The sequence below is a fragment of the Schistocerca americana genome, chromosome 9 (assembly GCF_021461395.2).
Source record: "Schistocerca americana isolate TAMUIC-IGC-003095 chromosome 9, iqSchAmer2.1, whole genome shotgun sequence".
NCBI classification, from domain to species: Eukaryota; Metazoa; Arthropoda; class Insecta; order Orthoptera; family Acrididae; genus Schistocerca; species Schistocerca americana.
Window position 1 is genome coordinate 175,651,757 of NC_060127.1, and position 11,214 is coordinate 175,662,970.

General features: G+C 45.5%; 1 protein-coding gene across 1 annotated transcript in view; it reads right to left on the reverse strand.

Moving 5' to 3' along the window:
• LOC124550792 (elastin-like) overlaps positions 1 to 10,517 on the reverse strand; it is a 29,554-nt gene extending 19,037 nt beyond the window's left edge. Inside the window, exons 1-2 of the mRNA XM_047125516.1 lie at positions 10,472 to 10,517; positions 5,151 to 6,373 (exon numbers count right to left, since the gene is read on the reverse strand). Coding sequence (XP_046981472.1) covers positions 5,151 to 6,373; positions 10,472 to 10,489 — 1,241 coding nt within the window. The 5' untranslated portion in view covers positions 10,490 to 10,517. The remainder of the gene's footprint in view (positions 1 to 5,150; positions 6,374 to 10,471) is intronic.
• Positions 10,518 to 11,214: the final 697 nt, after the last annotated feature.

Consider the following 11,214-nt stretch of genomic DNA (forward strand, 5'->3'; position numbering starts at 1 on the left):
GGACTATAATGAACAGAACCAGAATTCCACATCATGATGCAAAGTAACTACATGTAGACACTTGAATTGAAAATATCTGCGTAAGTCCTTAAGGGGACACGGAATAGTCTATCCCCGCAAAGTTAATCGATGTCTGATACAGGGAACATTTACTCACAAACTACTGGAGCTACAGACAGATAATTTTTACTGTATGTGCACTGATACTTTGTTACAATATTGAAACAAAGGCTTTTCGTCAAAATAATTACTTACAGATATATGATATATTTACCTTATAGCAAATTTTTTCCTTTAATTTCACTACATTATCACTTCTAAATCTTTTGCAAATCAAGTAATTCAGATGTTACTGTTTTAGTTTGTACAAGAAACCCATTTGAATATATCATGAAAATTTCATACTTCTACGTTCAATAGTAGCCGAGATAATGTTCCTAGAAGAATTACAAAGTAAATTTACGGTAAACGGAAAAAGAAGATTGAAACACTCGTGATCCAGCTCCCTTCATTCTTCATTATCAACTTCAAGTCTTCTTTTGGAATGCCTTTGCACCTGAGTTGCTGTTTTCATTAATGTCTTGGTTATATTGTCTGTGTGCCTTAGTCTGTGCTGTTCTGAAGTCAACATAACACGTACTTTGTTTGAACCGACAACTTTCCAAGGATCAATATTTCCAAGACTGAAGGTTGCAGTGTATTAATCCCAACCAACCTGTTTTTGGGAGGCGATGCCATATCACACAATTTAAGCCCTCGTTGATGTTCTGCGTTCTTCCATGAAGACGCTTCATCAGAAGACTTGTGTCAGCCAGATCTCTGAAGATGATCTTTATTTCTTCCATAATGTCCGCTGGTAGATTGTGGTGATGACTTTATTTTTCTCCTTATTGTATTTATACCAGCACTTTTCACCTTTTGGGCAAAACCGTGTTGTGGATGCTCATCTGTGGCTGTGGTGTGGAAATACAAAGCCCAGAACATGATGCACTACATACGAAAAAAGTTGACGCAACAACTTTCGTGTAGTACATTGTTTACAAACAACCCAAAGTCAAAAAAATAAAGGAGTAACATCGTGAAACCAAAAAAATCTCGAACAAACGGTGTATAACAAGGTTTTGGGAAGGGGGGCATTTGAATTCGTGTCATGTCCATACTGCCAATACGTTGACGCTCAGCCATGACAGGAGTGTATCACAAAAGCGCTATACCCGATCTCACAAGTCTATGAGAAGTAGTCATAATTCTAGTGGAACCATGTATGACATGAGGAGGGCTTCTGTTAAGTTTGGAGGGCAGGAGACGAGGTACTGGCAGAAGTAAAGCTGTGAGGACGGGGCGTGAGTCGTGCTTGGGTAGCTCAGATGGTAGATCACTTACCCGCGAAAGGCAAAGGTCCCGAGTTCGAGTCTCGGTCCGGCACACAGTCTTAATCTGCCAGGAAGTTTCATGTATGACATGTCATTTTAAAGAGGAAACTTGGAGGACTCTAATAAGCCAATAAAACGAAAATAGATTTTTTCTCCCAGAATCTGACCCCGTAACCTTTCAGTTTCTTGTAACGAAATATAACAAGTCAAAACCATTCAAAAACATAAATAAGGTCTGCATATTAGGCCTCCTCTATGCCGATACTATGTACAATACGTCTTAGCCAAGTATACGTCCAAAAGAATATATCAGTGAGGCGTGGATATAAGCATTGAAACTGGCTTTGTATTCGTCGCTTTCATTCGACATTGGTTCATGTCTTGTATGTATTGTGCCGTCTCCTTACATCCATGATGGCAGTTGGTCATACGGGTGATGGTGTGTGTGTACTGAACATGTGGCTGCCATAGCGCTTATATGGTAAGCTACCTTTTGCAGTTCGACAATTGGCATTTTGTTTGAAACGTCCTCGAAATTCTAACTCAGGACGTTTGCCTGCGAAAGGCAATGGTCACGAGTTCGACTCTCGGTTCGTCACGCAGTTTTAATCTGTGAGGAAGTTTCAGATTAACGCCCACACATCTCATTCTGGCATTTTGGTTGTTTATAGCGGCATTTATGCTCTTATCTTTTCTTTCTCAAGTCTGTCCCGTTCGAAGTGCCTATGAGTGCATTTTTAAAGAGTGTAACTTTTTCTGTCAGACCATGTTTACCCTCGAGGTTAACAGGTCGACCTCACACTGTTCACGCCTCATCCACACAGGTTCTCTCATAGTACTGGATAATTTGGTTAATTTGTCCACCTAACTTGTACAGTTTAATTTTACTCAATTAATACGTATTCTGCTGAGCCGTTAAATCCGTAATGGCTGTCCTAATGTTAATATATTTTGTTTAGTGTCCTACTTGAGCTTCACCAATTATTACAGGAGCACATGTTGATAAGTGTCCTGAAACCCAGGTAAGGCACATGTATTCACCCATACAAAAAAACTGTGAAATTACAACTGCAGCGGGTTTGATTCAAAATGAACAATAAAAGTATGCAACACTTCATCTTTTTGTTAGTAGTATAAAGGTCTATCACGCATCCACCTCCTACAACGTAAACACAACACCCTTTCGACTGCAAGATAAAATTTCTAGAACTTCCCTGTTCCTTTTCAAACAATTATTTTTGTATGCAGTTAGTCAGTTTGTGTAGTCGTCCGAAGATCGCAGCGCCACACCGAAGATGATAAAGCACATCGATATCTTAGACGTTAGCGATGTCTCGCTGGAACCCCCAACAACGAATGGGGGAGGCTGAAGAAGATACACCCTCTCTTTCAGCACAGCAGCGCCCTCGCACGGAGGTCAATATAGAGCCAAGCAAGGAAACGCTCTACCACAGTTAGTTCCCTCAGCTCAAGCAATCAACGATATCGAGCAGGACTGAAGAGTTTCAAGTCTCAGATGGAAATGTACTTTTGTGAATGTTGAACATTGGACTTCAAGGAAACAGATTGTTACTAAGTGTATCAAGTGATGTATTAGTAAGCACTGACACCTCATGTGGCAAGGAATTACATCAACCTAAGTAAATCTTTTTATTCATTCATGTGACAAATTTGCTAATATTCCGTATGTTGTAGTTCAAATGAACCATTTCCCAGAGAAATCACAGAACTCACAGCTTCGTCTGGTCACAACAACTTTGTAGCATAGGATACAAGTTTCTGCTCATGATTTCCTTCTCCAGAAATCATATCTACTGTTGCAGATATATTTTGTCACGATGATCTTGTACTGACTGTGAGATAAGAGGTTTTGCGAAAGGCACCTTCCATGAGCTAATCTCATCATACTAGGAAAAGAAAGCACTGCACAACTTGTCAATAGTTACATTTGTAAACCTCTGCAAAATTTACACTTTTAGACATCAGCGAACGCTTCTCGCATTGCTCTTCATTCCCTTGTTTCATTTTGATCCATAATTTCGCGGTCAGCAAAATGTTTACTTCGTCTTACGTGATTGAGCTTCCTGTCCTTTGGTAACAGCTTAATAACGCTAGTAAATATCGCAGATCTCTTCTAACGCTACATCCTTTATTGGCACATACGTACGTATTTGACATTTGAAGCATACTGTACAAACTTTTGAATTTTAGCCTGTGACACATCACGTCTTGTTTCTAAAGTAATTTGCAAGATGCAAACTTAACACTCAGAACCCTTTCGTAAACATGACCCGACATCACAACTTGAAGGAGAAATTATTCAATCAAAAATGGCTCAAATGGCTCTGAGCACTATGGGACTCAACATCTGAGGTTATCAGTCCCCTAGAACTTAGAACTACTTAAACCTAACTAACCTAACGACATCACACACATCGATGCCCGAGGCAGGATTGGAACCTGCGACCGTTGCAGTCGCGCGGTTCCAGACTGAAGCGCCTACAACCGCTCGGCCACACTGACCGGCGAAATTATTCAGTCAGTCGCTATGTAATTCATTTAACTGTTCTACTCACTATCATGGGCCCTAATGATAACTCGGATGTGGATCCCAAAACGCGACAGTCGCCACTCACACACGTGTGAGCTTTTTATTTTCTCATTGAAGTGCTCGTCCTCAAAACGACTCCAAACGAGCTATTGAGCTATGTTCCTCACCGTTTTCCTACAACTTCCTCACCTTTTTCTTACAACTGTTCGTCACTAAACTTCATATTTCGCCATTTTAGACTCACTGGAGACTACTGTCATCCAAGACAAACTGAAACACGCAACTAAACTATTTAACTCGAAGAATATTGTATATCCGTCAGAGGGCCGCGCGGGATTAGCCGAGCGGTCTTGGGGGCTGCAGTCATGGACTGTGCGGCTGGTCCCGGCGGAGGTACGAGTCCTCTCTCGGGGATGGATGTGTGTTTGTCCTTAGGATAATTTGTGTTAAGTAATGTGTAAGCTTAGGGACTGATGAACTTAGCAGTTGAGTCCCATGAAATTCACACACATTTTTTTGATATTTGTAAATACTGCTCATTCACTGTTTTTGGTGGTTTATATAGAACATTCTTTCTGCGAAGCAGTGTTTGTACTGATTTGTAGAATGCTTTCAGCTGTCCGATGACATGTAACCCTTGAAACTGCGCTGGCAATAAATAAAAAGTAAAATAATTTTTAAAGCTGTAAGTTGAAAGGATCATGTTTAGCAATAGGTAATAGATTCTCTCCCACCAAAAAAAGGTTGAAAGATGTAAAACAAAATGTAGGTATTTCAATGATACACGAAATGCATTCCTTTTTTGTATACAAAACTGCTTTATTTAAGAAAGTGAAAGACTTTTCTCTTGTACAAAATATCACAAACGATAATGGAGAAAGGTGAATTAAGGCTCGAAGAATATGGTTGATGTTGAAATAACATGATAGTGAATGAAGTGAATATAAATTTATGAACAATATGACTTGGTGAGCAGCATCGATTCCTTGGGAATATCGTACTAGGTGGAAAGCTGCTTCCATCTCGGCGCGAGATCTGAAGCCCATTCCACACCAGCCAAAATTGGACATTGGGGAGATAGCTCCACACTCCCATCTGGAGGCATCCCCATACTTCGGCATAGAGGACGTCTTCCTGTGTTTTGATTGGCATCGTGCTTTCTTCACTTCTTCCCTAGGGAGCCTTGTATGCTTTGGACTGGTGTCATTTGTGCGAGGTTCTAGTGCTTGTAGTAGCTCTTGTAGCCACCGCCGTAACCACCTCCGTAGCTGGAGGAGAGGCTACCAGAGTACAAGCTGCCACCGCTGAGGCCTCCGGCGATGCTGGGGACGTAGGTTCCCTTCAGGACTCCTCCTGAGAGCCCCGAAGAGATCAGTCCACCAGACGAGCCACCATATCCGTAGGATCCGCCGTATCCGTACGAACCGCCGTATCCTCCGCCGTACCCTCCACCGATCAGACCACCGCCCAGGGAGCCAGAGGAGATGATGCTGCCGCCTCCCAGTCCTCCTCCGAGACCTCCTCCGAGCCCTCCTCCGAGACCACCTCCTGAGATGATGCCGCCAGAGGAGATTCCACTACCGATTCCGATGCTGGAGATTCCGGTTGAGACCGGTACCGGAACGGGGTGGGGGACGGGCACACGGACCGGGTAGGGCTGGGGGACTCCGACGGGGACGGGGTGCGGGACGCGGACTGGGTAAGGCTGGGGCACGGGGACGGGGACGGGCCTGTTAACGGGCACGGGCACGGGGCGGGGGACTTCCACGGGATAGGGTCGGGGCACGGAGACCGGGACGGGGTGGGGAACTCGCACAGGGTACGGCTGGGGTACGGGCACCGGGCGGTTTACCGGGACAGGTACCGGCTGGGGCACCGGGTACGGGCGGTTGACGGTCACCGGGACGGGGACTGGCTGCGGTACCCTCACAGTCTGCACGACGGTCTGCGTAGGGGCGACAGCGACAGAGGCAATACCGCCAGATCCCAGTCCGATTCCCCCGGCTCCACCTCCGAGACCACCAGCGCCGAGACCAATTCCGGAACCAAGACCAATTCCGGATCCGAGTCCAATTCCGGAGCCGAGGCCAATTCCGCCAGAGCTCAAGCCAATTCCTCCGGAGCCGAGACCGATGGATCCAGATGACAGTCCGATTCCTCCACCGTAGCCGCCGCCGTAGCCGCCGCCGTAGCCGCCGCCGTAGCCGCCGCCGTAGCCGTAACCTCCTCCGTAGCCACCGCCGTAGCCGTAGGACCCGCCGTAGCTGGAGAGGCCTCCGCCGATGCCACCGGACAGTCCTCCGTAGCTGCTGCCCAGACCGATGCCTCCTCCGCCGATGTAGCTGTGTTCGCCGGTGAAGATCCCCCGTTTGTCCTTCTTGGCTGGCGCCTCACCAGCGCTCGTGTCGCCTGCCCATGCCGACGACAGAAGCACTGCGGCCAAGTATACCTGAGAGATACAGTTCAACTTAGTGACTACCTGGTAAGCTTAGAGTCCTTGCAAAACAGTGAAATTTTGTCACGAGATAGTGATTGGGTTTGCCGGCGAGGGTGACCGAGAGATTCAAGGCGCTACAGTCTGGAAGCACGCGACTGCTACGGTCGCAGGTTCGAATCCTGCTTCGGGCATGGACGTGTGTGATGTCCTTAGGTTAGTTAGGTTTAAGTAGTTCTAAGTTCTTGGGGACTGATGACCTCAGACGTTAAGTCCCATAGTGCTCAGAGTCAAGGCAGTGGTTAGATTTATCATTTCATACACAATCAAAAAAGATCTTTTATGCTGTTAATCAGTATTAACCACCATCAGAATGACTGAAAGTAGCATCAGAAGGACACCAAGTCTGAGAAAGCGTTACACTGTGACTGTCTGATGCTAATTGCAATCGTTGAGACAATATTAGTTAACAGTATAGGGTATAAGGGTTTAGCTACCTAAAGGAATCTGTCTCCCTCTAGTGGACCGTGTGCTCTTCTAACAGTTCCTGGTCGATTAAGACTTCTGTCCTGCACTGGGCCTCGGACCTGTAATTTTGCCTTCCACAGTTCAGTGATGAAACTGCGATGGAGTGCCTTGAGTGGCGACTGTGTAACTCAGCCTGTAAGAGCATTTCCACGGACGCCAAGGGTAAGGGTTCGGTTGTTTGGGGAAGGAGACCAGACAGCGAGGTCATCGGTCTCATGGGAGTAGGGAAGGACGCGGGATTGAACCGTCGTCCCCCCTAATGCGAGTCCAGTGTCTAACCACTGCGCCACCTCGCTCGGTCAAGGGTAAGCAAAACGGTGTAAAGACCAAGGGACTTGCTAGTATTCCGGGGAATGATATAACTGGCTGAACTGGTAAAGACTGCAAGGAAATGGAATACAAGAGTGGTGCATTCCAGCGGATGATTAAACTGCTAAATTCAGTCACATGGCCGAAACCGAATGGAACAATGCGTGGGAAACCCAAAATCTAATCACATCCGTTCCGTTTGAGTGTGTGTGTGGTGTAACTGTTTGGTATTATTAGAAACCTGTTGGTTAACGTAAGAGGCCACAGTGTTTAATTATGTGTTATTAATCAAGGGTGTTGTGTGTACTTGTTACGTGCTGAAGAAGGCATTAGAATAATATAGAAGACGCTAGAGTACAGCTCAAGTCAGTCGAAAGACAGATGACTTAAAAACGTTAGAAAGTCGTCAAAGAGAGAGACCACCGACCATGAATACGCAAAATTTGATATTTCGGAAAGAAAATATGTTGTCGTATGTATCACACTGTCCACGAGTTGCTTAGTAGTGCAATGGCTTAACGTCAGTGTCAAGAGAACAGGCCAAGAGGGCTAAAAATTTTATTCAGTGCTTCCTGTAGTTGCAAAACCGGTCGCGATGACATAATATGCATTTAACCACAGTAGCGATAGACACAACGGTAATTCCTGAGACAGAGTGGCAGCTGAGTGCTAGTAACGGTTAAACCTTCACGTTCTGCTTGACAGCATCGGGACACTGGAGAACTGAAATTCCTAACAGGTGCCTGCAATCCATAAACTCGTTGGGAAATGTATGAAAGAACGCGGTGCGTACAAACTGGTGCAATTAGAACTTTACAAAAAAATTTGATCAGACTAGAAGGCCGTTTCCTGCGCTGTTACAGAAATATTGCGTGCGGAAGAAAAAGAAATAATACAAATGGCCAACTAGCATTACTCTGCAAGGTACAACATAAAATGATCGCTATTGCTTGCACAGTGTCTTGTGCATTTACGGATTGCAAGCTCTTCGTATGCTAGAGAAAGAAACGGGGAAGTATTAATATTAACTTAATATTCAATAAGAAAATGTAGCTGGCAGTGGCCCTATTGCTTAGGGAACTACAGTTTGAAAGTTTAATAATGCGAAAACGTCGAGTAATCGACTTGCCCGTTCATAAATGGTGATAAAAGAGGTTGTCTATTTAATATGAACTGCAAGTCCACCTCCACTTATGGTCTTTGCAACTTGAATGGATGTCATTGTAACATAGCACTGAGTGTATTTGCTCCATGTATACTTAGGACAGTTTATAGTTAAACAAGGTGCAAACAAAAAATCCCACGAACAATATTCAGCTAATTGGGGCGGAGTGAAGCCGAGGAAATTGTGCTTATTGTGTTCCAAGCCTAAAATGAAATCTTCAGAAACGACAGCTATCCTGATTTTGTGAGTTGCCTGTATTTTGAGATGCAGCCGAGAAAATCGTAGCGTACATTAGATTGTTAAGAACAGAAACTGGATACAACAAATATTGTAGCTGAATAAGTAAAATAGAGTGAAAACTGTGTTTTGAATACCAACGAAAGGAATGTGTAAAAAGGAAAGACTACTTGAAACTTGTATTCTCGAATAACTCAGATCGTTTTGTGATCTCAGCAACAGGATTGGCGGCTTGAAGCAAAATAACATATTGAGCAGAGAGGTTTATTAGGTTTCTCTGGGAAAAAAGCAACTTGAGTTCTAAGAATTTGGACTGAAGGTAGCACCTCAAAGTACTATAATATGAGAGACCTTCTTCCTCTTCCCTTTCAGGCACGACTACTATGACAAGGTTGGTGACCGGTTGAGAGTTAAGAGTTCTGTAATCCTCTAAACAGCCTTGCATGACTGGCGAAATGATTTCGGTTCTAGATGTTTTAAACAGGTAACTAATAATTCCTTCGCCTTACTGATCCCACTCTCCTACTGTCTTTATAATGCTAAACCTACTCCTTCATTTGAAAAGAAGAGGTTGGAGAAAGACCGAATGAACAACGTCTTGGAATTCCTCTGTAGATATGCAATAACTATGTGGTTCTTCTGACAAACCGCTACTTACAATAAGCGACCGATGTCCTCATGGAGTTACCTGGGATCGACTACGATTCTATCCAGCGGCTTCGGACGTGGAGCTACTGAGAAATAACATCGTCCTATGACAGTTTATTGTTCCAACAGAATCTCTGCTTCGGCACGTGTAGAAGGCATTAAGCAGGTATCTCAAGGACTGTTTACTTAGATGAATGATGTCTCCTGCCAGTAGCCCATTATTTGAAAACAGTTTATCGCATCGACGAAACGTGTGCCTTCCTGCTGTTACAAATCAATAAACAGAGTGCATTTAGGTCTGTACTTTAAGCGTGTGATTTTCTTTGATGTTCCTGATGGAATGAGGAACTGTTTTTAAAGGACATCATGCTCGCGTTTGACTGTAAAAATTATTTATTCATAAAATCCACTATTGCTATTTCGGTGTTGCTGACATTGATGTTGATCGCATGTCAAAACTCTATAAATACCTGACTTTTAGCACATGCTCCAACACAACCTTCCCTGTACTCTACATCATAATAGCCACACAGTCGAAACTGCAATAGTGGGTTTAATGAAAAAATAACTTTTACATTCAAAGGCAACGATGATGTCATTTGGAAAAGTGACTGTGAATCCCAGCTAGGAGAAGTTAAAGGTTCCATTTGCTGCCTTGTTCTTTCATTTTCGCGTCACCCCAAACATCTTTACTTGTCATCCAAAATGGACAGACACCTCGGGTACTTCCTTAGAGAGAGTGGATTCAGTCACAAAGAAATGTTCGACAATCAGTGGGAAGTAGTGCACAAAATGAAATGTGTCGTTTTTACGATTACAGAAATCAACAGAAAGTTTGACAATTCCGTTTCAGCCATTCGATGGCTGAAATTCCACATGTGAAGACACATATTAGGCAATGCTGCAACGAATTTCCTTATCATCCGAAAGGGATGAAGGGGACCAAAATAATAGGATCCGAGATTAAGTTTCAACACCATGCCAAGTGTGAAGCACGAACTCAAGAACATCCCCTTTCGAAGATACCATCCGAGTATTCGCTTTAAGTATTCGTAAGAGATTCATAAAAAGCTCAAATCTGGGTATTTGAAACGCAGTCGTCCCTGATCCACCTCGCCTGATGCCTGGAGACGAGGGAGCCCCAAGAAACTGAGTGCCCGGTAACAGTCCAGTGGAGTGGAGGACAAGAAGCGGGCGAGCCCTCAAGTGCCGGAGGTAGAACTCACCAGAGCAGTTGTCCTCATGCTGCCTGGATGCTGCTGCTGCTGAGAGAGGAACCCAACTGATGACTCTGGACGGCAAGCCCACCAGTATATATACCCCTGGTCGTCATCTGCCTCTCTGGAGGCTAGAGAGAGGTAAAGGAGCAGCGGATCGCCCTCCACCGGACGTCGTAACACACCTCTCTCCCTCTCTCTCTCCTCCCCCCTCCCTCCCTCTCCTCCCGGTAGTTACCACACGAGATGAACGTCGCGTCCAGAGCACGCCGTGTGGCTGTGGCGAAAACGCGGTCGGCGACGGAGTAGGCTGGTGGGGGAGACACTCCGAGGTGCGTCGCCAAACCAGTCCAGTCTCGTCGCCCAATTAAGAGCGGTTTGGCGGGGCTGCAGCTCCTCCGCCCACACCCCTCCGAGGGGATCTCGACGCGAGGACCCCCCCGCCGTCGACATCCTCCGTTCCTCCGTCTATTCGGCCCAGCTAAGCGTGTGTGTGAGCCTGGCCGGTGCGAACTACTTTCTCCCTGAATCGGCGACCGCGCCCCAGAGGCGGCCGGCACAGTAGTTCACTTTCTCCCCTGTGTGCGGCGCGCCGCTCGCGTGACCTTTCACAGCGATACTGGACGGACGCGCAGCTGGTGGACTGGTGGTCGCTTTTCCGGTGGGCGCGGGTGCTGGCTTCGGCACCGGACTGCGGGCGGCGTAACGGCGAACACGATCGCCCAGCGTCGCTGCTGACCATACGGAACACA